This window comes from Rattus norvegicus, chromosome 4 (assembly GCF_036323735.1).
Source record: "Rattus norvegicus strain BN/NHsdMcwi chromosome 4, GRCr8, whole genome shotgun sequence".
Classification (NCBI taxonomy): domain Eukaryota; kingdom Metazoa; phylum Chordata; class Mammalia; order Rodentia; family Muridae; genus Rattus; species Rattus norvegicus.
Window position 1 is genome coordinate 78715940 of NC_086022.1, and position 26693 is coordinate 78742632.

Genomic DNA, 26693 nt, shown 5'->3' on the forward strand with positions numbered 1-26693 from the left:
TACTGTACAATGGAATGCCAACAGCCTTTCTTGTGTTGAGGCCTGCAGCTCTCTGGATCTCGGATTGGACCGAATCTGGGTCTTCTACTTCCATCCATCCTCCCGCCATGCTTCCCATGCACTCTTCAGAAGTGTAGCCTGTCATCCTCCCTTGACTATTCTTGGACTTTTGGGTCCCTATTCTGCCCTCATGGAGGCACTGTGTAGGCTACAGTTTGGTTTTATTTGTTTTGTTGCCAACTTGACGAAATTAAGAGTCATCTGGGAAGAAGGAACCTCAATTGACACAGTCCATCAGACTGGCCTGTGCAGCCCTTTTTTTTTTTTTTTTGATTAGTGGTTGGTGTGGGAGGGGACTCCTCTGAGAGCAGTGCCACCCCTAGGCACGTGGTCTCAGTTTTTTACGGAAGCAGACTGAATGAGTCATAAGATAGGCAGTATCCCTCCCTCCTTGGTCTCTGCTTCAGTTCCTGCCCTGACTTCCATGATTGACAGATTGTTTTAGACTTGAAAGAATAAAACAAATAACCCTCTGCTGCTCAAGGTCAGCATTTAATCACAGCAACAGTAAGCACAAACCAGGAAACCCACTTAAGCTGTGATGGAAGGATCCTTGCTAGCTGGCTCCTGACCTTTCCCAGTGCTTAGCACCCAGGAGACGGTTGCCTTGGGTATTTTTGTAGTTAGTAATCTAGTAATAGGATAGAAAGGAGTCTCCGCTTTCATCAACACCAGCTCTCGTTTTAATGAGAAATTGAAGTTCCAGGAGAGTAAAGGCTTCCCTCCAAGTTCTCTAAGAGGTCGAATCCAAAATAGTTCTCTCTAAACTCAGACCCCATCCCCCCACTGCTCCCTCTCGTCAGGCAGCCCCTCTGCTGCTGTCAGCCCAGGTGGGTGTACAGTTGTAGTGTCTTCAGGCTCCAGCACTCCTCACAAGGAGACAACTGGTCGAAAAGGCAACATAGAAACAACTTTTAATGGCCTGTTCAAGCACTGCCTCCTCTTTACCTCCTAGGCAGGTGCACGTAAGGATGCTTCTGGGAAGCCTCTCAAAGGGCTGCAAACAGGTGGTATGGAGCTGCAGCACCTACAGTAATAATGCTGGGCCCCTGGGAGCAGCCTTTGGTCCTTTGGTCCTCACCTCCCCCTCCAAGCCAAACTTGTGTGACACAGACACACGAGCGCGCACGGAACCATGGTAGTTGTTTGGCATCTGTGAATAATACACTTTGGTTGGGAAGAACCAGCTAGCTAGGTTTACTTCCCTGAACTGACAGGAAAGGTCTTTTCCTGTGGTTGGAGGTGGCAGTGAGTACAAGAGTCAGGCTTTCCTCCCCTGGCTCAGTGAACAGCCCCAGGACTTCAGATCTGAACGTTAATGACCTTCAAGTACATAAATAACTATTCTTTCCTTCTATTTAGAGGTTTCCTGCTCAGTCAGTCTCCCCTTGACCTGGTTGATCCCCAGAAATGTCTGGTTCTCAGTGTGGTATCTGCAAGGGTAGTCTCTCTGTGTTCTTTGTCGTAACTGTCAAGAGCTAAGTATGTTTTTCGGACTTCTTAACTAACATTCAAGAAAGGACAAAGACTCAAGTGTCCTGGTGCTTTGGCAGCAACCTAGGTGTGAATATTGAAAACCCACTTAGTCTCCCAAATCTGTCGGGAAAGGCAGGGTGCGGGTCAGAATTCGGCTTAGAAGAAGATTGGAGGCGGTACCACCTCGGAGGGATTGGACCAGGCTGGAGCAGAGAGGTTTGAGGCTGAGGCTGGGAGGGCCGCTTCTCCATGGATGCGTTGGTGCCGCACCAGGTGGGTCTTGCGGCTGAAGCTCTTGGCGCACTGAGGGCAGGAAAAGGGACGGGAGCCCGTATGGATCGCCTGGTGGCGGACCAGGTTGGTTTTGGAGCTGAAGCAGCGGGCGCAGACGGCGCAAGCGTGGGGGCGGCTGCCAGTGTGCACTGCCTGGTGGCGGCCCAGGTGAGATTTCCGACTGAAGCGGCGGCCACACTGTGCACAGGCAAAAGGTCTGGCGCCGCTGTGAGCCCGGGAGTGGGCGACTAGATTGGGTCGTGAGCCGAAGCGGCGGCCACACTGAGCACAGGCAAATGGCCTTTCACCCGTGTGCACGCGCCGGTGCCGGGCCAGGTGCTGCCCGTGGGCGAAGCCGCGCCCGCAGTCGGGGCAGAAGAAGGAGCGCTCGCTAGAGGTCGTGCGCTGGGGTGCCACGGGCCCCGAACCCGGGCCACAGTCAGGCGCATGGGGAGTGCAGGCGGAGGGCTCGGCAGCGGGGTCCACGTTGGTGCCGAGTGCACATTCATCGCACCCAAAAGGACGACCCTCGGTGAGGTGCAGACTCTGATGCGTAGCGAGGTTCTTTTTCCAGCCAAAGCTCTGCCCGCAATGGGAGCAGGCGAAAGGCTTGGGCCCAGTAGGGGATGGGGCAAGAGACGCGGTCGGGGGATGGGGAGTAGCAGGAATGTCGGGAGAGGACCGGGTGCGGCTAGCAGCATCGTGCACCCTCTGGTGCCTCACCAGATGTTGCTTGTGGGTGAAGCTGCGTGTACACTGGGTGCACTGGTAGGGCCTCTCACCTGTGTGGATACGCTGGTGGCGGATCAGGTGCGTCTTCTTGCGGAAACGCTTCTCGCATTCCGTGCAGGGGAAGGGCCGCTCGCCAGTGTGGGTCTTCTGGTGCGAGCCTAGGTGAATCTTCTGGCTGAAGCGTTTGCCGCATTCGGCGCACGGGTAGGGACGCTCGCCAGTGTGAGTGCGCAGGTGACGGGTCAGGTGGGCTTTCTTGCTGAAACGCTTATCGCACTCTGAGCACGGGAAGGGACGCTCTCCGCGGTGGCTGCGTTGGTGCAGAAGCATATGAGCACGCTGCGTGAAGCTGCGGCCACAGTCCGGGCAGGCACAAGGACCCTCACCCCGGTGCAACCTCTGATGCAGCCGCAGAGTTAGCTGGTCCCGGAATCGCCGCTCGCATTCCTCGCAGCCATAAGGCTTTTCAGGGATCGGCGCCCACCCGGACAGCGCGATTCCACCTAGTGTCCCCGGAGTCCCTGGCTCCAGTTTGTATGCAACAGCCAACTGACCCAAGTCAGGAGTAGGAAAAGGACTGGGAAGGAAGGAGAGATGCTGGGGCCATTCCACCTCCTCCTCTGCCTCCTGGTCCTCATCCTCTACCTTCACTTTCCGAATCATCCATTCCTCCCCTGAGCAGTCAAAAGGGAAAAAAAAAAAAAAAAAAAAAAAGGAATTGTGTGAAAGCCCATCCTCAAATGGGCACATCTATTTGCCAGTAGGCTCCTCACTGGCAGTCTGGCTCCTTTTTGTACTCTACTCAAAGCTTCCTGGGAATGAGTCAGTAAGCCCCAAAGTTCTTCCATCCTCTTTCTGTTACCTCTGCAGCTAAAGCTGCAGGTAAGCACGTCCCCCCTAGGGATTTTCTCCCAGGCTGGCCAGCCCCTCCTCCCAGGAACCCTCCCTTGAATCCTTAGTAGGCACCCTTCCCCTGTTCCCTGCAGAACAGAACTGCAGCCTACTTCCGAGCTTCCATCCTTATGGAGGATGCCCACTACCATCTTGGCCCTTTTTGGGTGTCCTTCAAACTGGCTATAGTGTCAACAAACGCCTGGCCTTCATAGGAGGCAGGATAGCCTTGGAACTCTGGTGCCTCTCCCCTTGTTTCCTTCCTAAGCACCAGGGAACCCCCTGTGCTCCATCCTGCCTTCCTCTACTGCTCCTTCCCCTTTGGAACCACTATTCAGCTCCCTTCTTCCCGCTCTACAGGACCCGGAAGTCCCATTAAGAAGCTGCACCTGGAAGGCAGAGGCGGGTGGATCTGTGAGTTCAAGGCCAGCCTTGTCTACAGAACAAGTTCCAGGACAGCTAAGGCTATACAGAGACACCTCCCCCCCCCCATCCCCCAAAAGAAAGAAGCTGGAGTTGACAGGATTTACAAAGAAAGAGTTAAGGGAGAGAGAGCAAGACTGGAGTTTATAGGCTGGGGGCAGGGAGACTGCTGAGTGTTCAGCCACTGGAAGAAGTAAGGTGAAGCTTTAACCCAGGGGCAGATTCAATCCCCCAGGGAATCCCCACAAAATGCATCCATGCATGCAGAAGGATCTGTTCTCTTCCTTTAAAGCCGTCTCCCCCCCCACCCCCCCATCCCCAGTGAATCGTGTCTGAGTGCTGCCTGGCCCTGAAAGCCAGTCATAGCCCGGGCGTTGATCATATTACACAGATTACATTCACTCCCAGTTTCTAACTCACTGGTTCCATATCACTGTCTGCTCAGCTTCTGATGTCACTTCCCCCTTCTGCACGCCACACCTCTGCTCAAGAATCAGCAATAGCTTCTGGTTTCTCACAGCCCCCCACATTCCTAGTCCAGCCTCCTCTTCATCCAGGTGTGAAGCTTTGTCCTTCACTCTGCTGCTCTTCAATCTGTCACATATCACCTTTTCTGCTTCCTGCCTGGAAGTCCTTTCTCCGCCAAGAACACCTTCCCCTCCTCCACCCCACTTACAACAGCTGAAATCCATGTTTCTCTCACAAGGCAGTACACCAAACAACATTTTGACATGTCTAGCACATAAAGATCCTTTACCATAAACTCCTATAGCAATCACCATTGATATTCTGTGAACTTGTGACTATGTATTACTGGTTTAATTATTTGTCCTGCCTCATAGCAACAGCAGCCTAGCTCTGACTTAGCTTCTGGATGGGAGACATCTTGAATTCTAAAATCAGTTCTATGACCATTTATTTGAGGCCAACTAGGGATTAGACAGTGTGCATGTAGCATCACGAAGCTTCACATTAACCATGATGCTACTATCACCCTGATGACAGGTAAACAAACCACCCCTGGAGTGAACACAGCATTCCACCCCAAGAACATTCAGTAGGTCAGTGCAGAACAAGGGTTCAACCCAGGTCTGTGTTTTTCCCTGCCACACTCAGCACCTCTGTGCAGTATACACTAAACCCTTGCTGAATTAGTGATGCCATTCAAGCAAGTGGTGATGAATGGAAAAAGTATGTGTTTGTGTTTGCGCACACATATGTGTGCAGGTGCATGTGTGTGCGCTACAGACTGGGGGCCCTTGGTATCCTGAAGATCAGCAGAGATTTGGGAAAAGGAGCATGCAGGGTAGAGGCAGTGAACGCACTGATGAACACCCTGTATCGTTGTGGCAATTATAATCCAAGAGAACAACAGCATGTATGAATGGGGTGAGAGGGGATGATGGGGGAAGCTGGGACTTCCAAAAGTGAGCCGCACTTCTCTGGTAACTTCCTCTCCCATTCCACTGCCCACAGATGTGAAACTCCTTTGGAGCTCTGAAGTACTACAGAGGAAAAGGGAGAGGGCCTGCAGCACAGCTCTCTCCTCAGAGAGAAGCCCTGGAATTTGCTTGGTCCCTGTTCCCTTTGCCTGATCCTCCTGGAGCATCAAGAAGACTCACCTGGGACAGAGCTTGCAGGCTCGGCCTTCTGTGGGATACAGGCCTGGCTGCCCATACAAGGAGCTTCAGCTTGTTCTGTGTGGATACCTTCTTTCTGGCCAGGGGTCTCAGGCCCTAAAAGAGAAGAGGATGCCCCAAGGACTCCAAAAACATCACAGGTGGAAGGCAAACCCCATCTAGGGGGTAGGGAAGCAAGTCTGAACTCCCCAAAGATCTCTGTCCTACATCATACCTGAAAAGGCACATTCCCAGTGGCAGAAGCAGGTGCTAAGGGGGGACAGGAACCACAACTATGAGGAATTTCTGGACTATGTGTTTTTTTAAGGAGGTGGAAGGAAAGAAGGGAAGAACTTTGGCTTTCTTTTTTTTTTTTTTTTTTTTTCGGAGCTGGGGACCGAACCCAGGGCCTTGCGCTTGCTAGGCAAGCGCTCTACCACTGAGCTAAATCCTCAACCCCAAGGGAAGAACTTTGACCTGAGCAGTTAGACTTCTCAGTTCTAAGGGAGGCAAAACATGTGAGGAAAAGAATGGGAAGAAGCCAGGCTAGATCTTGCCTTAGGCATTCCTGCATCGTCCCACCAGCAGCCACGCAGGCCCCTCTCACTATGATATATCACCCCTATAGCACTTTTATTCTTCTAAGGTGGCTTACAGCTTTTATCATGCTTACACTTCTTGTTGGCTGACAGCTGCCCGTTCTAAAATTAAGTTCCAGGAAGGGAGGGACCTAGGTCTATTCAGTGCCTAAGGCATTCTAATTGTCCAGACTAGCATCCAGCAGAGTAGATGCTTAATCAATGGCTTGTGGAAGGAGGAATATCCTTTCCAGAGCCACCCTCCAAGCTACCCACTTACCTGAGCATGAGTGCAGTGTGCTCTCATCTCTAGATGACATCTTCTCCTGGGGATTACTGAACCCATCCCTGGGCTCACTTTGGGGTGCCATCTCTGGCTGTCCCACTGAGAATCCTGTTAGAGGCAGAGGAATGAGTTCAAATGAAGATTCTAGTACTGGACTGGTATCAGAGATGGGGCATTTTCCCAGCTGGTTTGGGAAGAAAGGTATCTCTTGTCTGCATGGATAAGAGACAGAGCTTCTCAGCAGTCTGGCCAGGCGTTAAGCTCAGCCCTTTTAATTGAGGGAAGAAAAAAGAAAGAAAAGAAATTGAATAGTTTGAAATAGAAAAAAAAATGAATTCCAGTGTTGGGCAGGGGAGATGGCTCAGTGGTAAAGGTACTTGCCTTCACACCTAGTTATCTGCATTTGGTTTCCAAAACCCACATGGTAGGAGATAACTCAGAAAATTGTTCTCTCACCTCCACATATGAGGCACACATAATAAGCACAATAAATATGTAAGTGCAATAAGTTTGCTTGTTTTTAGCTTCCATTTCTCTGTGAATCCCATACATACATACATACAATCTAGTATTATCATCTTGCTCTGGTCACTGAGACATATAATGGTGACCTAAAAAGATGTCTGCCATGTCTCCGGCTGCCATGGTTTGGGGTCAAGGTTGTAAACTCCTGTGGACAATACTACTACACTTCGGATGCCTAGGAACTCCCACCCTCCTGGTTCCTTTGTCCCCACTCACCCAAAGAGTTCAGGGCCTCCAGGGTCTCTCTCATGGCCACCAGGAGTGGCTCTCCTAGGTGATCAGGCCACAGACCCTAAAAAGATAGCCCTGTTCAGATTCTTCCTCTCAGCTATCCCCAAGAACACCAAAGTGATGTCCTAGGCACAGGTGAGGGAAACTGGATTTGGAACAGAGGCCTCTGAAGATAGGTACCCAATCACATGGAATCTTCTGCAAACTCTGGTTGGCTATGAATATCAGCCCCAGTCGCCACCTGTCAAGTCTTTAAAACCATCCCCAGGCCAGCAGCAGTCACTCACCACCCACTGTGTCTTTGCCAGGGGAAGTATAAGGACCACTTAATTCTCTGGACCAAGATGGGGAGTGGAAAACTACGTGTGGACCCTTCAGCGCCCCCCCCCACCCCCCGCAGGAGCTAGTGAAATAAGAACCAGCCTTGGAGGAGCAGTAACTCTTTAGGGATATGGGGGTGGGGGAGGTGAACATGGGCTCTTCCAGAGGTAGTAAATGACTCTGACTTCCTTCCCCTAAACCCCTACCTCAAAGACTCACAACCCCCATAGGACTAAGCCGGCGAGGACAACCCCCAAGCCAGGCCAGGACACTCCCCTATTTTTGCACTTCCCTGCTCCTCTTCCAACCGGTTCTCTGCCCCTCCTTTAGCAGACTCCCCTCCCCCCCTCCCTGGCAGCCTTCCCTCTGCCCCTCCCCTCTCTCGCAGCCTTCCGCCCTCTCTCCCCACCAAATCTGGCAGCCTTTTGGGGCTCCTCCTCTTGCCCCGCCCCTTTGGCTCCTCCCTTACGCGCACCCGTCGGGTCAACCCCCAGGGGCCCCCTTGGAGTCGGCCCTCAGCAGCCACGGCCTCTCCCGACCCTCCTCTCCCAGCAGTCTTGGGCAGCGCTCCCCTCCCCCTTCCTCCGGTGCCCGCCCGCCTAGTTCTCCGCACGCCACCCCCTCCCGGGGCTGCTCACTCCCTCCCTTCCTTCCCCCTCCTCTTTTCCTTCCTCCCCCAACTCCCGCCCTCCCCTTCTCAGCTGCTCTCCCCCATCCGCTTGCCCCTCCCCTCTCCTCCCCCACTCGGGTTTCTTTTCCTTCTTTCCTCTCCTCGGTTCCCTCCCCCTCCCCCACACCATCCTCCCCTCTGCTTCTCTCCCTCCCGCTGCTCTCCTTCCCCCCTCAGCGGCCCCCGCCTCCCTTCCCCCTCTGCCTACCCTGCAAGCTCGGGCTCCGCTTCTCTCCCCTCCCGGTCCCCAGCCTTGTTCTTCCCCTCCCCCTCCTAGTCCGCTCCCTAGCTTCTAGGTCTCACGCCCCCCACCTCGGGGGAATCCAGGCTAACCCCGCAGTCTCAGGACCTACTCCCAGGTTCTGCCCCTCCCCATCCCCCTTTCTTCCCAACACACCTCCCTCTCAGCAGCCCCCTTACCCATTTCTGCTCCCCACTGACTTCACGCCCTCTCCGGAGTTTTCCTTCTGACTAGATTCCCCCCAATCCCCGCCCCTGTTAGCGCTCCGGAGTCACTCCGGGTCCCGGCCCCTTGCCCAGCTCTAGACTCACCTGTCAGCGTCCTTCGCTCCCGACCAGTCCCATCCCTGAGCCCGTTTCCTGCCCCTTCGCGCTGGACCCTTCCCCTATCCCGAGGAACCCTACTCCCGCTCCTTGGGATCCTCCCCGCAGGCCCCTCCTGCCCTCTTCCCACCTGCTCCCACCGGGCCTCTTCTAGTCCTTGCCATCCCCTCCAGTTTCCTAGTCTCCCCCTCTGCGCCTGGACCCTCCCTCCTGACTCCCTTCCCTCCCTCTTCTGACCCCCGCCCCTCCCCCACACTCGCGTCTGCGCGCCCCTTCCCTCGGGGTTGTCACCTGCCGTGAGCCGGCAGGGCTTGTAAAGCTCCGTTTGGGTGGCGGGCGGAGATGCCTGCTCCGGAGCCTCGGTGTCCTTACCTGGCGGGCTCCTGCGGCTACGTGCCGCGGCCCGCTTTGGGGGACCCAGGCGCTCGGGCCTCCGGTCCCGGGCGGCCGTTTGCACAATGGCGCCGGCTGCCTGCAGCTTGGGTGCGGGCTGCCCGAAAGACTCCCGGACTGACAGCCCTGAAACTTCGCGGGGAGGGGAAGGAAAGATGTGGAGGGAGAGGGTGCGGGGTAGCGTTGCGGGTGATGGGGGAGGAACCCGGAAAGCGGGAACAGTGCTTCGGGGCACCAGGCTGAGGCGGAGGGTCTTCGAGAGACCCGTCGCGGGAGGGTGCACTAATGGGTTTCAGTGCAGGTGACGGTCTGCAGGCAAGATGCCCGGAGTGTGGAGATGGAAAGTGGGAGCTTAGGACCGAGGAAGGGCAGAGGGGAGAGGAAGGAGAAGAGGCTAGGGAGGAAGGGCACTCGGGCTAGAAGGGAGGGTGCTCACAGCCTAGGAGGGAGGAGCTGGGGAAAGGTGGAGCGCGGAACGGGGTGGTGGTGGTAGTAGTGAAGAGTTGGGGGGAGCAGGGAAAGGAGGGGGCGTGTTTGGGGAGGAGAGCAGTGTGTACATGGCTGTCTTTAAAATCGCCAGTGGCAGCCGAGTATGTGGTAGCGCCGCGGTCCCGCGGGAGACTGTCTGACCAGCAGAGATTAGGAGAATCGGTCAAAAAAAAAAAAAAAAAAAACCAAACCAAAACAAAACAAAACAAAAAACCTCCACCAGGATCCACCCAGAACGGAGGAAGCGATCCAAGTCCCACTGTGGGGGCTGAGGATTAAGAACCAAGCTGAGAGGGCAAGGAGAGGGCTCTCAAAGTAGAAAATGGGAGAAATAGAACCAAGTGCCTGGCTGAGACTGCTGGACAGGCTTGGACGCTGCAGGGGGTGGGGCGGAGCGGGGCGGGGCTGGGGGCGTTGCGGGGGAGTGTTGTCGGTGGGTAAGAAAACCTCCTGGCGTGAGGTTTGGACTTCTCTCCAGACTTCCACTGTTTCTGCTTATGGATGCAGGTACTCCTGCGCCTTACCTCTGCTCCTCAGACACCCTATCCCAGACCTGGAACTAAAATCTAGGCTGGATATTCCATGCCCTGTGATCTTTCTTCAAACTCCCATGGGCTCCCATTTCCGCCTGCCTGCCCCCTGTAGGGGAAAGGGCAGATCCAAGTTACATTTCTCCCCAATCCAAGCGTCCCTTCTCAGCCAGGTTGCAGAACAGAGCAGGGATAGTCTGGGAAGAGGAGGCCAGTAAATGACCCTCCTGGATAAGAAAAGGCCCCTGGCTATGGCACAAGGATAGTGACACCTGTGGAGTCAGTGCAGTGACCCAAGGCTGGCCTTTTAGGATGGAGCAGGGCAGCCCTCAACATTTGCAGAGAGTTAGAGTGAGGTCTGGAGCAATGGAGACCTGAAGGACTAGGAGGTTCTGTGACTCAAGATGCAATTCTAATACCTGGATGCTTCACTGACTGAAGGTGGCCTAGAAGCAAAGTGCGTGTCCCTCTGTGTACAGGAATGGGCTTTGGGAACTGCAGTCCACATGTGTAGAATATACAGGAACACTGGCCACGTGAGAGTGTGAGAGACAGTAGAAAGACATTGTGCCCACAACAGATGCTGACCCTTTCCCAGGACTCTGCTCAACTCCCAGGCGCCAACCCTAGCTATCTGGAAGCAACTGGGGAGACTCATACTGGCCCTATTTTGTTTTCAGGCCCAATAGTAGGCCCAGAAGAAGGAACTCCCAGGCCAACTGTGGTGTGCCAGGTGAGGTGACCATACAGGATGCCCAATGGGACTTCATTTCATTATGAAATGAAAGGGTTCAGAGCTTCAGGTACAGCTGCATTCCAGCCCAGTGGCCTTGGAGGTCAACTGTTGACCAGGATGTAACCAGGATTTGCCTGTGGAGCCTGCAGCTGCCTCGTCTAAACCGGACACTGGGATTATTCTATCCGGCTCAGTTCAGCCCCATCCAGGGGCAGGGGGAACAAATTTCCTCCCAGTCTTATTCCACACCCCTCTCTCCTTCCCATCTTCCTGGGTCCTTTCAGTGTTTGGATGGATCCTTTGGGACCCTCAGAAACACCACAGGTGACCAAATGGCCACAACCACCTCATACTAATACCCTCAAAAGACTGACCTCAACTGGGGAAAAGATTTACTTTTTCAAGTTGTCTCCACATACCCGGGTGCTCTCTCTTCCTGTGCTCCTGGCCTGAAGGAACAGGGAGAGGAAAGAACACAGAGAGAACATCATAATAAAGTCAATGCTTTTTTTTAATGTACTTTTTGCTTGTATATAATATGTATCTTTGCTATATGTGTGCCTGGTGCTGCTGAGATCAGAAGGCCTTGGATCCCTTGAAACTGGAGTTATGGGTGGTTGTGAACTAAAGTGTGGGTGCCGAGAACCAAATCTGGGAGTACTGAGTGTTCTAAACCACTAAGCCACCTTCTCTCCAGCCATGCAGGTTTTGGAGGGTGGGGAGACGCTCCCACACCTGAAGTTTCAAAAAGCATATTGAGTCCCATCTGTGCAGCCTTGGGAAGTCCCTGGAGTTTTTACTGGTAAGGAAACAGACACCCAGAAAGAGAAGGTGTCCTGAACACACTCATATATGAGCTTGTGGTAGTGCTTGAAAGTATAGAAAAGCCAGGGGCTCAAAGTGTTCAGCTGTAGTCCCATCACACACACACACACACACACACACACACACACACACACACACACACACACTGGGAGGGGTGTGATGGAGCCTGTTTCCAGGGAGAATTGGCCTCTGAAGGGATGCTAGAGGTAGGTCCAATCTGGTTCTGAGCAGCTGGTACTCGGGGGCTGGGATAAAATCTACCGTCGTGAAGAGCCTCGGACAGACTGACCTCCAGGCTAATTCAGACCACAGTGTGGGACAGTGCTATCCTCTCTGGTCTCCAGTAGCATTGCCCAAGTCCAAGCCTCAGTTCCTCCTGAAGGCGGCCTGCAGCGGAGCACTATGCTGCTTCCTGCCCTTCTCTTTGGGATGCTGTGGGCTCCAGCTAATGGGTAAGCAGCTCCTGGGGATTTTCCAATAAGATCCTCCTGCCTGTGTATACCTAGGCTCCCTCTGAGATGGCAGGATTTTCTTTTAGCACTTTTCTATTGACCTGTAAACTCTCCCTTCTTTCAAGTACTTCTCCCAGCAGTCCTTGGGGGCTTGGATTCATAGTACAGAGCTTCTTGGTGACAGAGAGAACAATACTGGTATCTGTGATCTCCTATCCCTGGACAGGCATTGGTGTGAGCAGATAGAGACTGTCCATGTGGAAGAGGAAGTAACTCCTCGTCGGGAGGACCTGGTACCCTGTACCAGTTTGTATCATTATAGCAGGCTAGGCTGGAAGCTGGACCTGTCCTGGGGCGGCCATGTGGGGCTCACCAGGCCCCCAGCACTTGGGCTTTGTGCCATCTACAAGTGAGTGAGGGTCAGAACCTGTGTTGACTGCCAGACAGGAAAGGAAAGAGTGACCGCAGGATATCCTGAGAGTGGGGGAGGACTGGGAAGGAACTAGTGCAGCAGGCATTTGGGAAACACGTTTTTGGCTAGATTCAAGGAAGGGTGGAGAGAGATGATGTAGGTGGATGAGAGGGCACCATGGTGGGAAAAATATGGCAGGGGAAGAAAGGTGTGACACTTCTCCCTTCTGCCCCAGATTATTTCCCATCATCCATTCTTGCTTTGAATTTGAAAGGAAGGCCAAGAGGTGACCCTTACTTGATAAGACCAGAACTAACCCACCAAGTAATAGATCAGACCAAGACCCACCTTGCCTTATGATGGGACTTGGCTAAATATTAACATCTCTCCCTGCTTCTTCCTGTGTGGTGGGTGCAGACCCCCGGAAACCAGGCCTGCTACTTGGAACCGAACAGTAAGGGCTTGTTGTCCAGGATGGGGGGGTATTCACTGTACTGAAGGTAAGTACCCAAGAGGGATGGGTAGGTGGTACCTTTTGGGGTAGTGACTGTGAAAGGGAGCCCATCTGTGATGTAGCAGAGGTGACAGACTGCCTGAGGACACAACAGGTCTGCTTGGCTCTCCAAGCCTTCCAAACAATGACAAGCTGGGTGTGCCCCATTCTTTTCTACCACAGCCCTTGCTGAAGCCAGCCCTAAAGGTCATTGCTTTGTCACATGGCATTGCCAACCTCTAGCAGGTTCAGCTAATTCTTCAGCAGGAAGCCTGGAGGAATGCTGTGCCCAGCCCTGGGGACATAGCTGGTGGAACAGCAGCTCCCAAATGTGTCTCAGCTGTTCTGGTCAGCACCGCCCAGGTGGGTCTGTTGTCTCCAATTCTGGAGACAGGGTTATCTAGATCCCTATCCTCACCCTAAGAGTTCTAGGCCTTTCCACCAGGCCCTGCCTACTCTTACGGTCTCTCTGAGGGACAATGCCCTGCCCTCACACCTCCTGCTGTGCCAGGAACTGTGTTCTCACCTCTGTTCCCACGTTTAGAGGCTCACACATGATGTCTTGCTCAGGCAATGCTTCCTCTGAAGGCCTCCTGCAGCCTCTGGCAGGGGCTGTAGGCCAGCTCTGGAGCCAGCGCCAGCGTCCCTCTGCCACCTGTGCCACCTGGTCTGGCTTCCACTACCAAACCTTTGATGGACAGCACTACCACTTCCTGGGCCAGTGTACCTACTTACTAGCTGGTGCTATGGATTCCACTTGGGCTGTCCACCTCAGGCCTAGTGTCCACTGTCCCCAGCCTAGGCAGTGCTGGCTGGTAAGAGAGAGAGAGAGAGAGAGAGAGAGAGAGAGAGAGAGAGAGCCCCCAGGAAAAGTCTGGACATGGGGGGTGGGGAGGAGAGTTGCACATCTGGTCCACTGCTCTCTCTCTCAGGTTCAAGTGATAATGGGGCCTGAGGAGGTTTTGATCCAAGATGGAGAGGTCTCCGTGAAGGGCCAGCCAGTGCCTGTTGGGGAGTCTCAGCTGCTCCATGGTGAGGGCCTCTTCACTCCTCTGGGATGGTCTGCCTACTCCTGAGGGCAGGGTGGCAGGCTAGGGCAGAGCTGCTGCACCCCTCTGAGTGCTGTTGGGAAGCCTTTGAAAATTAGGGGTCAGGAAGACATAAGCCTGGCTTACCCACTCCCTACTGTCTCCAACTTTGACTTGGGCGAGCTATCTACCTGTCATGAGCCTCATGAAAATATCATTGTGGCTCAGACAGGAGGTTGGGGTGAAGTGTGTATGTCTCTATATGGTATGAGTGGGTGGGTGGAGTGTGTCTGTACTGTGTATGTATTGCCTGTGTAGAATGCTGTGTAGAGTGTGATTGATATCACATTCCATGATGTATCAATGCTGTGACATATGCGATTTATGTTGTGTGTTGTGGTACATGGAATGTATATATAGTCTGTGTGTTATATGTGTATATGTAGTGCGAGTGGAATATGTATATAATGTATGTGTGGTATGGGCAGAGTGTATGTGTGGTGTGTGTAGGGTGTATGTATGGTATGGATATAGTGTATGTGTGTCATAGTTTACTCTCTCAAGAGAGCAGCCACAGCAGGAAAGCCACAGTGCAGAGCTTGGAAACATGTGTGAATTCTTTTCCTACGCAGTTTAGACCCTGATGATGAGATGGGAGTGTGGCCCTTGAGATTGAATGACCCTATCCTCTTTCCAGGGATGAGCCTGCAGTGGCAGGGAGATTGGCTGGTGCTCTCTGGGGGCCTGGGGGTTGTTGTGAGACTGGACAGGTCCAGTTCAATCATCATCTCCGTGGACCATGAGTTCTGGGGACGGACACAGGGCCTCTGTGGGCTTTATAATGGCAGGCCAGAGGGTATGTGAAGTGTAGCTTGGTGTGTCTGGAGGGAGAGAGGGAGGAAGGGAGGGAGGGAGGAAGGAAGGGAAGAAGGAAAGAGACTCCAGGTCTAGCGTTGGCTTCAACTTTCCTCAGATGACTTTGTGGAGCCAGGAGGGGGATTAGCTATGCTGGCCGCTACCTTTGGGAATTCATGGAGGCTCCCTGGTTATGAGGTGAGACTGCCTCCTACTATTTTCCTGGGGTCTTCATAGGCACACAGGTTCTAGGTCCCATGGGAGCCTGGCAACTGCTGTGTAATGACAATCCTGGGTCCTCCCCGTTATGGCCCCTGAGCAGCTCTGTATGGACTGACTGTGGCCCTGGCTCCTCTTTCTCTGAGTTGGGCTCATCACATTGCTACCATCTACAGCCCTGGTCTAGTGGGCACGACAGTTGAGGCTGGAGGCAACTGTGAGGACGATAACCACTTTCCTGTTTTCCTAGCAAATTTCCCTCATCACTGCTTCCTGGTCTGTCTCTGTCCTCAGCCTGGGTGTCTGGATACAGTGGAGGTAGCCCGGGGCTGTGAGGGCCTCCTAGAAGGTACATTAACTGGCTTGGAAGCTGGCAAGCTTCAAGCTCAAGCCCAGGACTTGTGCCACCAACTGCTGGAGGATCCATTCTCGCAATGTCATGGACAGGTATGGGTGGAATGGAGGTGGTGACCAGCTCTAGAGGGGAGAGGTTTCGTAGAGACTAGTGGATGCTTGGGGGATGCCAGCTGGGTGGTCTGATCCTGCCACTGGGTGCCATTTCCCTGTCTTTGTTTTTACCTTTGAGAACAAGATGGCTGTGTTCTTGTGACTCTTGAGGACCCTTCTAGCACTTGCCATGTTTGGTTTCAAGCTGAGATGTTAAGGCAGAGGAGACAGGAGATCTTGGTGAGGGAAGGCATTTGCTGACTGAGGATGTCCCTTCCCTACAGGTTCCCCCAGATGAGTACCATGAGACCTGCCTCTTTGCTTACTGTGTTGGAGCCACAGCAGGCAGTGGCCCGGAGGAGCAAGTGAAGGCTGTGTGTGCCACCTTTGCCAACTATGCCCAGGCCTGTGCCAGGCAGCACATCTATGTGCACTGGAGGAAGCCTGGCTTCTGTGGTACACTGGGTCTGCCTATCCCAAACCAGATCCTTGTGGCCTAAGGGCTCCCTGGCTGTCTCCCATAGCCTATTGGATTTGCAAAACCAACCCCTCATGGGCCAATTTTTTGTTCCCACAGAACGTTTGTGTCCAGGGGGGCAGCTCTACTCTGACTGCATCTCATCCTGTCCACCCAGCTGTTCTGCAGTAGCCCAGGGCGAGGAGGGGTCTTGTGGGAAAGAGTGTGTGAGTGGCTGTGAGTGCCCGACCGGCCTCTTCTGGGATGGTGCTCTCTGTGTGCCTGCTGCCCATTGCCCTTGCTACTACCGGCGCCAGCGCTACGCCCCTGGTGACACTGTGAAACAGCAGTGCAACCCTTGGTGGGTCTTTTGGCCAAGCCCTGATACTTTTCTTTGTGCTGTCTCTGAGATCTGCCCCTCCTGATAACCAGCCCATTCTGGGGTCTCCCACCCAGTGACCTGTGACATTTTCTGGAATTGACTGATGACTATCCACTTCTACTGGTGGTGGGCATGCCAGGGGAGAGAAAGGATCAATGCCCTGGGATGGAGCTGATGCCACAGTGCACTGTCTTACCCTCCATGCCTTTAGTGTGTGCCAGGATGGCCGCTGGCACTGTGCCCAGGCCCCGTGCCCTGCTGAGTGTGCAGTGGGTGGCGACGGGCATTACTGCACCTTTGATGGGCGGAGCTTCTCCTTCAGGGGCAATCCCGGCTGCCAGTACAGCCTGGTGCAGGTGAGCAGACAGCCTATTTCAGGAGTAGGGGTTTTGTTAGAGTGGGGGCCTCACAAGGGAGTCCTGAGAGGAGATGACTGTAAACAAGTAAGTCATTTAAGTAATAGGTGTAACATATAGCTCCTTCCAAGAAGAGCTGAATAGTCATGCTGGCGGGAGAATGGCTGCCGGTACCCAACACACACACACACACACACACACACACACACACACACACATACACACACACACACACACATACACACATATACACACATACACACACATACACACACATATACACATATACACACACATACACATACACATACACACACATACAAACACACACACATACACCCCCACACACATACACACACACATACACACACATACACACATATACACATACACATACACACCCACACACACATACACACACACACCCACACACACATACACATACACCCACACACACATACACACACATATACACACACATACACACACACACACGCACACACACACACACACACACGCACACACACACACACACACACACCATCCTTTCTAGTCTCTACCTCTCCTAACTGGCCATCCTAGGCTAGAGCCACAGAATTAAACCCATCTTCATAGACCTTTTTACAGATGTAACACACCGGACTTGTCACAGGCAGGAGAAAGAAGGGACCCTCCTCAATAACGCTGAAGCACACATCATTTTTTCCCCATCATTCTGAAGACTGATCTGTGATTTCTCAACTTTAGTGTTGGACCACTGTAGTTTCTTTACTTGTCCCTTCTTTCCTGGGTGACAGTGGGGTGAGGAAATCAGGGGAGAATAGGGTCAACAAGCTGGTGTGGTATGTAGGGCAACTGTCTCCCCAGTCACTTGGCCAAAGATACATGAGATATACACACACAGGTGGAGGCTACATGCCAGCACACATGTGGGTGTGAGCACATACACACAAACACACCACACGCCACATACAGTCATGTGTATGTAAACTCAACAAAAGTGTACACATATATGTGTATGTATATATATATATATATACATATATATATATATATATATAGGAACACTCATGGGGTGCAAGAGGAGTATGGGCACACACACACACACACACACACACACACACACACACCACAAATCTGCTCCCTGTATACACTCACGTCCATTCACCTATGGCAGTCCCTGGTGAGGTAAGCACATCTTGCCTCTCAGAATCTGTCTGGCTAGCACATATGTAGGGTAGAAGCTGAAGTTACCTGAGGCTTCTCCATGGATCCTCCACACACCCCTACCATCCTGTCTACACCAGGACTCTGTGAAAGGCCAGCTGCTGGTTGTGTTGGAACATGGGGCCTGTGAGACTGGGAGCTGCCTCCATGCCCTCTCTGCCTTCCTGGGGAAAACCCACATTCAGCTCAGATACTCAGGTAGCTTCAGCTCTTGTCTGGTGTGGGACCTTTATTCTCTGGAGAGTAGACAACCCTGCAGTCTACTTCTTTGGGGTACCAACTGGGCCTCTTGTCTATTGTCCTTGCTCTGCACACTCAGGCCTACCCAGTGCCTGCCCTCCACACCCCTCCTTGGATTCCAACAACTGTCCCTTCTAGATTACCGCACCTGAACTTACTAACCAGATGGCCTCATGCTCCCATCCCAGAGGGAGACGCACTATCCTAAGGATATTTTCTAAGACATCTTCTGCTGGTCTTCAAAGATAAATAATAGTCACACAATTAAAAGAGTTGGAAAGGCCTTGGGCATGAGCAGAAGGCTAACCCTTCTGAAGGCTAACCACTCTCAGCAACTATCTCTCCAACTCTGCCAGGCCCAGGCCTGCTGCTGTCTCTCTTTACCCAACTCCTCCCACATACTATCCACACAAGCAAAGGGATATAAAAAAAATGCATGATGATACAATTCTTGAGCTATGGAAGGGTAGTCTCTGGTAGGACAGGTGCCCTTCAGGGATCACACTAGTTGCTTCATCATCCCACACTGACACACATTACCCCCCCCCCATTTTCCGCCAAGTCCTTCTTGCAGCCCCTTCCTTCCACAGACTTCCTATTACATGGTCAGGCCTCTCTTCCAGGAGCTGTGCTGGTAGACGGACAAGATGTAGACTTGCCCTGGATTGGTGCTGAGGGCTTCAATGTTTCCCATGCCTCTTCAACATTCTTGCTATTGCGCTGGCCTGGGGCCTGGGTTCTCTGGGGAGTGGCTGACCCTGCAGTGTACATCACCTTGGACCCCCGTCATGCCTACCAGGTATGCTAAGAGGCCAGTGAGTGTCTGGGCTAGGCTCGGTAAGATTGTATTTCACTTTTATGTGTCTTGCATGGCTCAGGTGCAGGGTCTGTGTGGCACTTTTACCTGGAAGCAACAGGATGACTTTCTGACACCGGCCGGAGACATAGAGACTAGTGTCACTGCCTTTGCTAGCAAGTTCCAAGTGTCAGGTGATGGGAGGTGCCCCTTGGTGGACAACACCCCACTGTCCTCCTGCAGTACTTACTCTCAGCGCCTCGCTTTCGCAGAGGCAGCCTGTGCTGCCCTGCATGGCCACGCCTTTCAGGTACTAAGGTGTCTTTCTCTTCTGCCTATAAGATCAAGTTTCCAAAATGCACGAAAGAGTTCAAGGGTACAGGGAGGCAGCCGTGGGATCCCAAGGGAATGAGATCCATGAAGAAAGAACTGTCCCCTTTTCTTTTTGTCCCAAGGAATGTCATGGATTAGTAGAAAGGGAACCATTTCGGTTGCGATGCTTGGAGTCCATGTGTAGCTGTGCCCCTGGCAGGGACTGCCTGTGCTCTGTGCTCTCTGCCTATGCACACCACTGTGCCCAGGAGGGTGTCCTGCTGCAATGGAGGAACGAAACCCTGTGCTGTGAGTTTCTCCACACTGTCAACCCTCACCTAGGCCCCTCACCTTCCCCTTCCCAGTGACCCACGACCATTGTTACAGGAGCTGGAGGGGACAGGAACTCCTTCCTTACCAGACCCTTGCTAGACTCTTTCTCCTGTAGAGGTACAGGGACTTGAGGTTCAGACAAGGTGACTGGCTTCTGATTTGCACATATTCCTGTATCCAGCTGTCCCATGTCCTGGTGGCCAGGTGTACCAGGAGTGTGCCCCAGCGTGTGGTCACTATTGTGGGGAGCCAGAAGATTGTAAAGAGCTTGGCAGCTGTGTGGCCGGTTGTAATTGTCCCCCGGGACTACTGTGGGACCTTGAGGGCCAGTGTGTGCCTCCCAGCATGTGCCCCTGTCAACTTGGAGGCCATCGTTACGCTTTTAACACCACCACTACTCTGAAAGACTGCAGCCACTGGTAAGAACTGCCACCCTTGGGCAAAGAGTAGGGGCACGGCGGAAGGCGGGGGGAGACAAAGACACACAGAGAGACAGAGACAGAGACAGACAGAGATACAGAGAGACAGAGAGAATGAGAATGAATGGCTGCTGCATGGTCACAGTGGTTGCCAGGGAGGGATGGCAGGATGCTGATACTGTCTCCCTGCTACAGCACTCAGCTTCAGGAACCTCTTTCATGCTCACTACATATTGTGTTGATTTTATGCCCTAACTATAGCCTAATAAAGTGTGGGAGGTGAAAAACCATTCCTACTTTTGGTAGATGAGGAAAGAGAGGCTCAGCTGGGCAGACCATTTGTTACTGAGAAGGCAAGATGAGGTCTGTACCTCGGGAGGCAGGGGTGGGCTCTAGGGCACTTCAGTGGGTCCCCTCTCCTGCTTTGGAGAAGTGGTAAGTGTACTAGTCACTTTTCTTGTTTCTGTAATCAAATCCCTGATAAGAAGCAGCTCCAGGGCTGGAGAGATGGCTCAGTGGTTAAGAGCCCCCGACTGCTCTTCCAGAGGTCATGAGTTCAATTCCCAGCAACCACATGGTGGCTTACAACCATCTGTAATGAGATCTGATGCCCTCTTCTGGTGTGTCTGAAGACAGCTACAGTGTACTTACATATAATAAATAAATAAATCTTTAAAAAAAAAAAAAAAGAAGCAGCTCCAGAGAGGAAGTGATTATTTTAGCTCATTGTGCAAGGCAATATATCCCATCGGGGTGGGGAGGTCATGGTGGCAGGAGTTAGCTGGTCATACCACATCCTTAGGAAGCAGGGAGGGATGAATGCTGGGATTTGGCTCACTTTCCTTTTACCCCAGGACCTCAGCCCATGGAATGGTGCTGCCCACATCAGGATGGATCTTCCCACCCTAACTAACCCAATTTAGAAAATCCTTCATAAACAGATCCAGAGATTAGTGTCCTAGGTGACTCTAGATCCCATCCAGTTGACATTCAAGATTAGTCATCATGTTAGGGGATTCGCTCCACTGTAGAGTTCCAAGAGTAGCCCCATTGGAGCCAGACAGAAGAAGGACAGTGGATTCCAGGCATGTGGGCTTCTCAAACAGCTTGCCCTCCTACACTGGGGGCTGGGATGTTGGAAGTAGAGCTGTTTGGGTCTCTAGCATTGGGGCTGGGTTCCTACTAGGCCTTAGTGGGTGTGGATGTCTGCAGGAGTCCTCAGTATCTTGGTTCCCGAGATTCACTGTGGCAGACTAGGGGATAGGTTAGCCAGAACCCACGCTGGGCCTGGCTCATTCATCTCCCCTCTACAGCATCTGCCAAGAGAGGGGCCTCTGGAACTGCATAGCCCACCACTGCCCCCGACAGTGGGCACTCTGTCCCCAGGAGCTCATCTACGCCCCTGGTGCCTGCCTTCTCACCTGTGACAGCCTCGGTGCCAACCATTCCTGTCTGGCTGGAAGTACTGATGGCTGTGTCTGTCCCTCTGGCACTGTATTGCTGGTGAGGGTGGAAAGGAGACCCATGGAGAAACAAAGTGCCTCTCCCTACACAAAGGTCCCGCTCTGCTCCTTAGATAGCCAAAACAGCTTTTTACCCTTCACGCAGGACAAGCACTGTGTGTCTCCTGATCTCTGTCCCTGTCGTCACAATGGGCAATGGTACCCACCCAATGCCACCATCCAGGAAGACTGCAACATTTGGTATGCTCAGTCCCCATCACCTGTTACCGTATGTGACCCCTGACTCCCAGGCATCGTGACTCTTTTCACAAAGAGGGTGAAAATGGTAGAAGGGGCAGCATATCCAGAGTGGCCTGGACCCTGGGAACCCTCCAGACTCCTTCACACGCAGGCAGGGTATCTCTATTGTTGATGGCTCTGTCCTGTGTCTTGCCCACAGTGTGTGCCAGAACCAGCGCTGGCACTGCACAGGTCAACGGTGCAGTGGATGGTGCCAGGCATCTGGTGCCCCCCACTATGTGACATTCGATGGGCTGGTCTTTACCTTTCCCGGGGCCTGCGAGTACCTGCTGGTGAGAGAGGCTGGTGGCCGCTTCAGTGTCTCCATCCAGAACTTGCCTTGTGGGGCCAGTGGCCTCACGTGTACCAAGGCATTGGCCGTGCGTCTGGACAGCACTGTTGTGCACATGCTTAGAGGTGGCTGTGACCTATCAGTAATGGCTGGATACTGCCAGAGGGTGTGGGGGCAAAGCAGTGCAGCATCACAGCTCCTCAGCATGGCCAGGGCCCAGGTTCCCTCCCAGCTCCTTTCTGGGCTTGGTTGTCCTGTGGTGGGGTTGGTTGGAGCCAGAACTCTGGAAGGCTGTGAAATCAAGGCCCAGAGAAGACTAAAGACCCACCCAAGGTCACCTAGGAGATGAAGCAACAGAAAGTTTGGAACAGTGGTGGGGGGATCTCTCGGGGGGCCAGGCTAAGTTTAACACCTTCCCTTCTTCTTCAGGCCAGGCAGTAACAGTGAACGGCGTGAGCATAAAGCTCCCCAAAGTCTATACAGGCCCCGGCCTGAGCCTGCACCATGCTGGCCTCTTCCTGCTGTTGACCACACGCCTGGGTCTCACTCTGCTCTGGGATGGAGGTCAGGCTCTGTCCTTATGCCCTTAGTCCACACCAGGCCTTCACGCTGACAGCTGCATCCCCCGACCCCTAAAACTTCTTCCCAGTGCCTGCCAAGCTCTGAGATAGAGGCAGACCCCTGACAGCCCACTCAGGACCGGTTTCCAGCATGACAGCCAGGTCTAGATATCTGCTGTCTTCCACCTTCCCACCCTCTGCCCAGTGCCCCTCGGCCAGTGGCTACCCATGTCTTACAGCCCTTGAAAGTGGTTGGCGCTTCCATAGTGTAATTCTCCTAACCGCGTTTTTCTTCATTTTACAACCATGACTGCCCCCACTAAGAAACATTTAGAACATACCAAGTTTTAGGAAGAAACGAAAGTAGACCAGATGATCTCTCACTACCCAAACATAAGCAGTTGGTGTTTTAGAAATACAACTGTTAGTGAGCAATTGGGAGGAACCAAAATAACCCTGTGTGAATTTGGTCCTCTCAGCTGGGCTAGCCTAGAGTTTCTTGTCACAGAAGAGTCTCTCAGCCCATCCTGAAGCCTGCTCCCACCTGAATCTGGCCTGGTGGGGAGATTTTGCTGTCTTTCAACCTAAAATTAGTTAGGAAACTAGCTTCCCAGTTGGCTTCTAGATGTTGCTTTTCAGTTATCTCCTGTTGAGTGGGGTCACCTGTGCAGGAGGCTGCTGTATCCATGTGTCTTTCTGCCCCAACCTGCTGAGTGCCTTGAAAGTCACTTTTATTATTTTAATGCCACCAGGCACTCGGGTCCTGGTACAACTGTCCCCTCACTTCCACGGTCGTGTGACTGGGCTGTGTGGAAACTTCGATGGTGATGTCAGTAATGACCTGCGGAGCCGGCAAGGAGTCCTGGAGCCCACGGCAGAGCTGACTGCCCACTCCTGGCGCCTCAATCCCTTGTGCCCTGAGCCAGGGGACCTGCCACATCCCTGTTCAGTGAGTAGAGCAGGGTAGCCAGAAGGGAGGATGGGTATACTAGTTCTGTGGGGCGGGGGAGGGAGAGATAGATAGATTGAGGGGAGGTGGGAGGGTCCACAAAAGTACCCTGTGTTGCAGGTGAATGCCCATCGGGTGAACTGGGCCCGGGCACACTGTGAGGTGATATTGCAGCCAATCTTTGCTCCATGCCACACAGAGGTGCCCCCGCAGCAGTATTATGAGTGGTGTGTGTATGATGCTTGTGGGTAAGAAGACTGTGCGGTGGATGCAGTGGGCATGCTGAGGTGGGGGTGGGGTGGGGTATATGACAGGCTAATGGCTCCACCTCACAGCTGTGACACAGGGGGTGACTGTGAGTGCCTCTGCTCAGCCATTGCCACATATGCTGATGAGTGTGCCCGGCACAGACACCACGTGCGTTGGCGCAGCCAGGAACTCTGCCGTGAGTGTGTCCTACTCAATCCTGCCTACGTTCAGCCCCTTGAAAAGTGCTTCTCCTATCCCATCAGCTGGCTATTTAGTCACTCAAGTTCAAATGTGACCTGGGTGCTCACTCTGTTCTGGACACTTTTCTTAATGGGCCAAACATGAGAATGGCATCTTGATAGATGTCTCTAGCATGCATCTTGTGTGTCCCTTGGGTGTCAACTGAAGCTGTGATTCAGTTTATCTGTGTCACAGTATTACCTGTGACATTGCTTCCTCGTGCTCTTGGGCCTCAGTGAGCAGAGCCTCTCCTCTCCCCATTCAGCCCTCCAGTGTGAAGGAGGTCAGGTGTATGAACCCTGTGGCTCTACATGTCCACCCACCTGCCATGACCATCACCCTGAGCTCAGATGGCACTGCCAGGCCATCACTTGTGTGGAGGGCTGCTTCTGCCCTGAGGGAACACTACTGCATGGTATGTCGTTGGGGAGAAGACACTAAGACTGGGTAAAGGCCGCAAGTGTTAGCCGGGTTTCCTTTGTTCTGAATCCTGTGCTCTGTGTTCTGCGCTCTCAGGAGGAACCTGTGTGGAACTGACTGACTGTCCTTGTGAGTGGCAGGGCAGTTTCTTCCCACCAGGGGCTGTGCTGCAAAAGGACTGTGGAAACTGGTGAGTGGGAGAGCCAGGAAAAGCCTGTGCTCTTGGGCTGAACAGGCTGATCTGTGTCTAATGCCAGACCTCCATGTGCTCAGCACGTGTCAGGAAAGCCAGTGGCATTGTAACCCCAGTGGTGCCCCATGTGAGGAGATGGAGCCTGGCTGTGCAGAAGGAGAGGCTCTGTGCAGAGAGAGTGGGCACTGCGTGCCACTTGAATGGCTTTGTGACAACCAGGATGACTGTGGTGATGGCTCAGATGAGGAGGGTGAGTGTAACCTGTGTGGTGGTTACGGGGACAGATGACTGAGTTTACTGAAGCTCCAGCATCTGGCCCCAGGGTGGCATCCTAAACCCTTGCTTCCCTTGCCAGGAGCTGTGACTTGAGTGATGGGCAGGAACTGAGGGACAGGGAGGCTATTCTGGTCCTTTTTGGGCCAGGATCTTCAACAGCACAACATCCTGAACCTGTTTGCTTGTCTCATGCCAGGCTGTGACACCTCAGTCTGTGGGGAGGGACAGATGTCCTGCCAGTCTGGCCGCTGCCTGCCCCTGTCCCTGATCTGTGATGGGCAGGATGACTGTGGAGATGGCACGGATGAGCAAGGGTGCCTGTGTCCCCAAGGCTTTTTGGCCTGTGCTGATGGTCGCTGCCTGCCACCCGCCCTGCTGTGTGATGGCCATCCTGACTGTCTGGACGCTGCGGATGAAGAGTCCTGCCTGGGTGAGGAGCCTCTGCCCTGCCTCCAGCCTCCTAGGAAGCTCCTCTCAAGATCCAGCTCCTGAAGTCCCCTGAGATCCACCCTGTTCTGTGTCAGGCCTCCACTCGTGAAGGTGGTACCTGTGAATGGTTAAGTGGAGTTACCCCAAAAGAGATAGAATAGGAGACAGTCCTAGGGGCTGGATTGCTCAATGGTTAAGAATACATGTTGCTCTTCAAGAAAACCTGAAATTAGCTCCCAGCACCCACACTGAACCTCACAACAACCTCTAACTCCAGGTCTAGGGGTTCTGACATATCCTTCTGGCTTCCGCATGCCCCTGCACACATGTAGCAATACATTCACAGACACATACATCTTTTAAGTCTTAAAAGGGGGTAAATCTCAGGATCACCTCCTCCCCTCTGACTGCAGGGTGGGTGAGCTGCACCTCTGGAGAGGTATCTTGTGTTGATGGCCCTTGCATTAGGACCATCCAGCTGTGCGATGGAGTTTGGGACTGCCCAGATGGAGCCGATGAGGGGCCTGTCCACTGTTCCTCGCCTTCTCTGCCTACACCCCCTGCGGGCATTGGGCAGAACCCTTCTACCAGCTCCCCCGATACATCACCAAGTCCTGTGGGTAGTGCCAGCCCTGGTGAGTCTTTGGGAATAAATAGGGTGAGAAAGTTAGAAGCCAGATGAGCTGCCCCGGAAGGGGATGGGTGAGTACCTTAGAAGGACTGGGAGCTCTGGCATGAAGCGGCTAGTGTTTGAAAAAGATGGAACATCCGGGCCTCCTCTGAACAAGTGAAGGAGAAGCTAATGGATGCGAGGGACCAGGGAAAAGCTTGTGGAAAGCGAAACAGCAGCTGAATGCCAGAGAAGGTGGGACTAGGTTAGGACTGGGCGCGCTCAGGGAAGACTCAGGGAGATGTGAGGTGAGCTGGGCCTGCAGAGTCATGAGTCCATTCTCGCTGGTCTAAGCAACACATCCTCTGCAGCGTCCCCCTGCAGCCTCTCTGAGTTCCAGTGCAACAGTGGAGAATGCACCCCTCGGGGCTGGCGCTGTGACCGGGAGGAAGACTGCACAGACGGCAGTGACGAGCTTGATTGTGGTGGGCCCTGCAAGCTGTACCAGATGCCCTGTGCCCACGGCCCACACTGCCTGTCCCCAGGACAGCTATGTGATGGAGTGGCACAGTGCCCAGACGGTTCAGATGAGGACCCCGATGTTTGCGGTAAGAGTCACATCCCTTACTCTGGACAGGCCCCTTCTGCTGGTGGCCTAGCAGGCTGGGGCCTGGCTCTTCCCA

General features: G+C 53.4%; 2 protein-coding genes across 8 annotated transcripts in view; one reads left to right on the forward strand and one right to left on the reverse strand.

Moving 5' to 3' along the window:
- Positions 1 to 533: 533 nt before the first annotated feature.
- On the reverse strand, positions 534 to 9890 carry Zfp467 (zinc finger protein 467). Of its 6 annotated transcripts, none has more exons than XM_006236433.5 (5): positions 9022 to 9890; positions 7080 to 7155; positions 6333 to 6446; positions 5478 to 5591; positions 534 to 3215 (listed from the first exon to the last, which is right to left on the reverse strand). In XM_006236433.5, exons 2-5 carry the CDS (start codon positions 7111 to 7113, stop codon positions 1693 to 1695), a joined length of 1785 nt encoding a protein of 594 aa, XP_006236495.1. In that variant the 5' UTR covers positions 7114 to 7155; positions 9022 to 9890; the 3' UTR covers positions 534 to 1692. The 6 variants fall into 6 exon arrangements, with proteins under 6 accessions (XP_006236495.1, XP_006236494.1, XP_006236496.1 ...); XM_006236432.5 differs by lacking the exon at positions 9022 to 9890 and adding an exon at positions 8638 to 8861; XM_006236434.5 differs by lacking the exon at positions 9022 to 9890 and adding an exon at positions 8780 to 8840.
- Sspo (SCO-spondin) overlaps positions 9890 to 26693 on the forward strand; it is a 55502-nt gene continuing 38698 nt past the window's right edge. The window contains exons 1-31 of one of the 2 annotated variants that reach the window (XM_063286438.1): positions 9890 to 11599; positions 11967 to 12074; positions 12301 to 12483; positions 12904 to 12986; positions 13163 to 13342; positions 13550 to 13794; positions 13912 to 14011; positions 14705 to 14863; positions 14981 to 15060; positions 15376 to 15528; positions 15813 to 15984; positions 16106 to 16346; positions 16579 to 16723; positions 18031 to 18148; positions 18814 to 18989; positions 19069 to 19296; positions 19442 to 19607; positions 19813 to 20050; positions 21364 to 21553; positions 21659 to 21753; positions 21953 to 22209; positions 22514 to 22648; positions 23397 to 23593; positions 23714 to 23841; positions 23929 to 24038; positions 24348 to 24497; positions 24599 to 24692; positions 24776 to 24945; positions 25168 to 25401; positions 25814 to 26035; positions 26382 to 26618. In XM_063286438.1, coding sequence (XP_063142508.1) covers positions 12025 to 12074; positions 12301 to 12483; positions 12904 to 12986; positions 13163 to 13342; positions 13550 to 13794; positions 13912 to 14011; positions 14705 to 14863; positions 14981 to 15060; positions 15376 to 15528; positions 15813 to 15984; positions 16106 to 16346; positions 16579 to 16723; positions 18031 to 18148; positions 18814 to 18989; positions 19069 to 19296; positions 19442 to 19607; positions 19813 to 20050; positions 21364 to 21553; positions 21659 to 21753; positions 21953 to 22209; positions 22514 to 22648; positions 23397 to 23593; positions 23714 to 23841; positions 23929 to 24038; positions 24348 to 24497; positions 24599 to 24692; positions 24776 to 24945; positions 25168 to 25401; positions 25814 to 26035; positions 26382 to 26618 — 4936 coding nt within the window. In that variant the 5' untranslated portion in view covers positions 9890 to 11599; positions 11967 to 12024. 2 annotated transcript variants of the gene reach the window in all.

What these genes read in the sequence shown, in the direction of transcription:
- Zfp467 (XM_006236433.5), bottom strand. Translation starts at nt 7,113, where the DNA reads ATGAGAGAGACCCTGGAGGCCCTGAACTCTTTGG. An exon ending in GGAGGCCCTGAACTCTTTGG is followed by an intron (nt 6,447 to 7,079) that starts GTGAGTGGGGAC and finishes TGCCTCTAACAG; the next exon opens with GATTCTCAGTGGGACAGCCA. An exon ending in GCCTGCAAGCTCTGTCCCAG is followed by an intron (nt 3,216 to 5,477) that starts GTGAGTCTTCTT and finishes TTGACTGCTCAG; the next exon opens with GGGAGGAATGGATGATTCGG.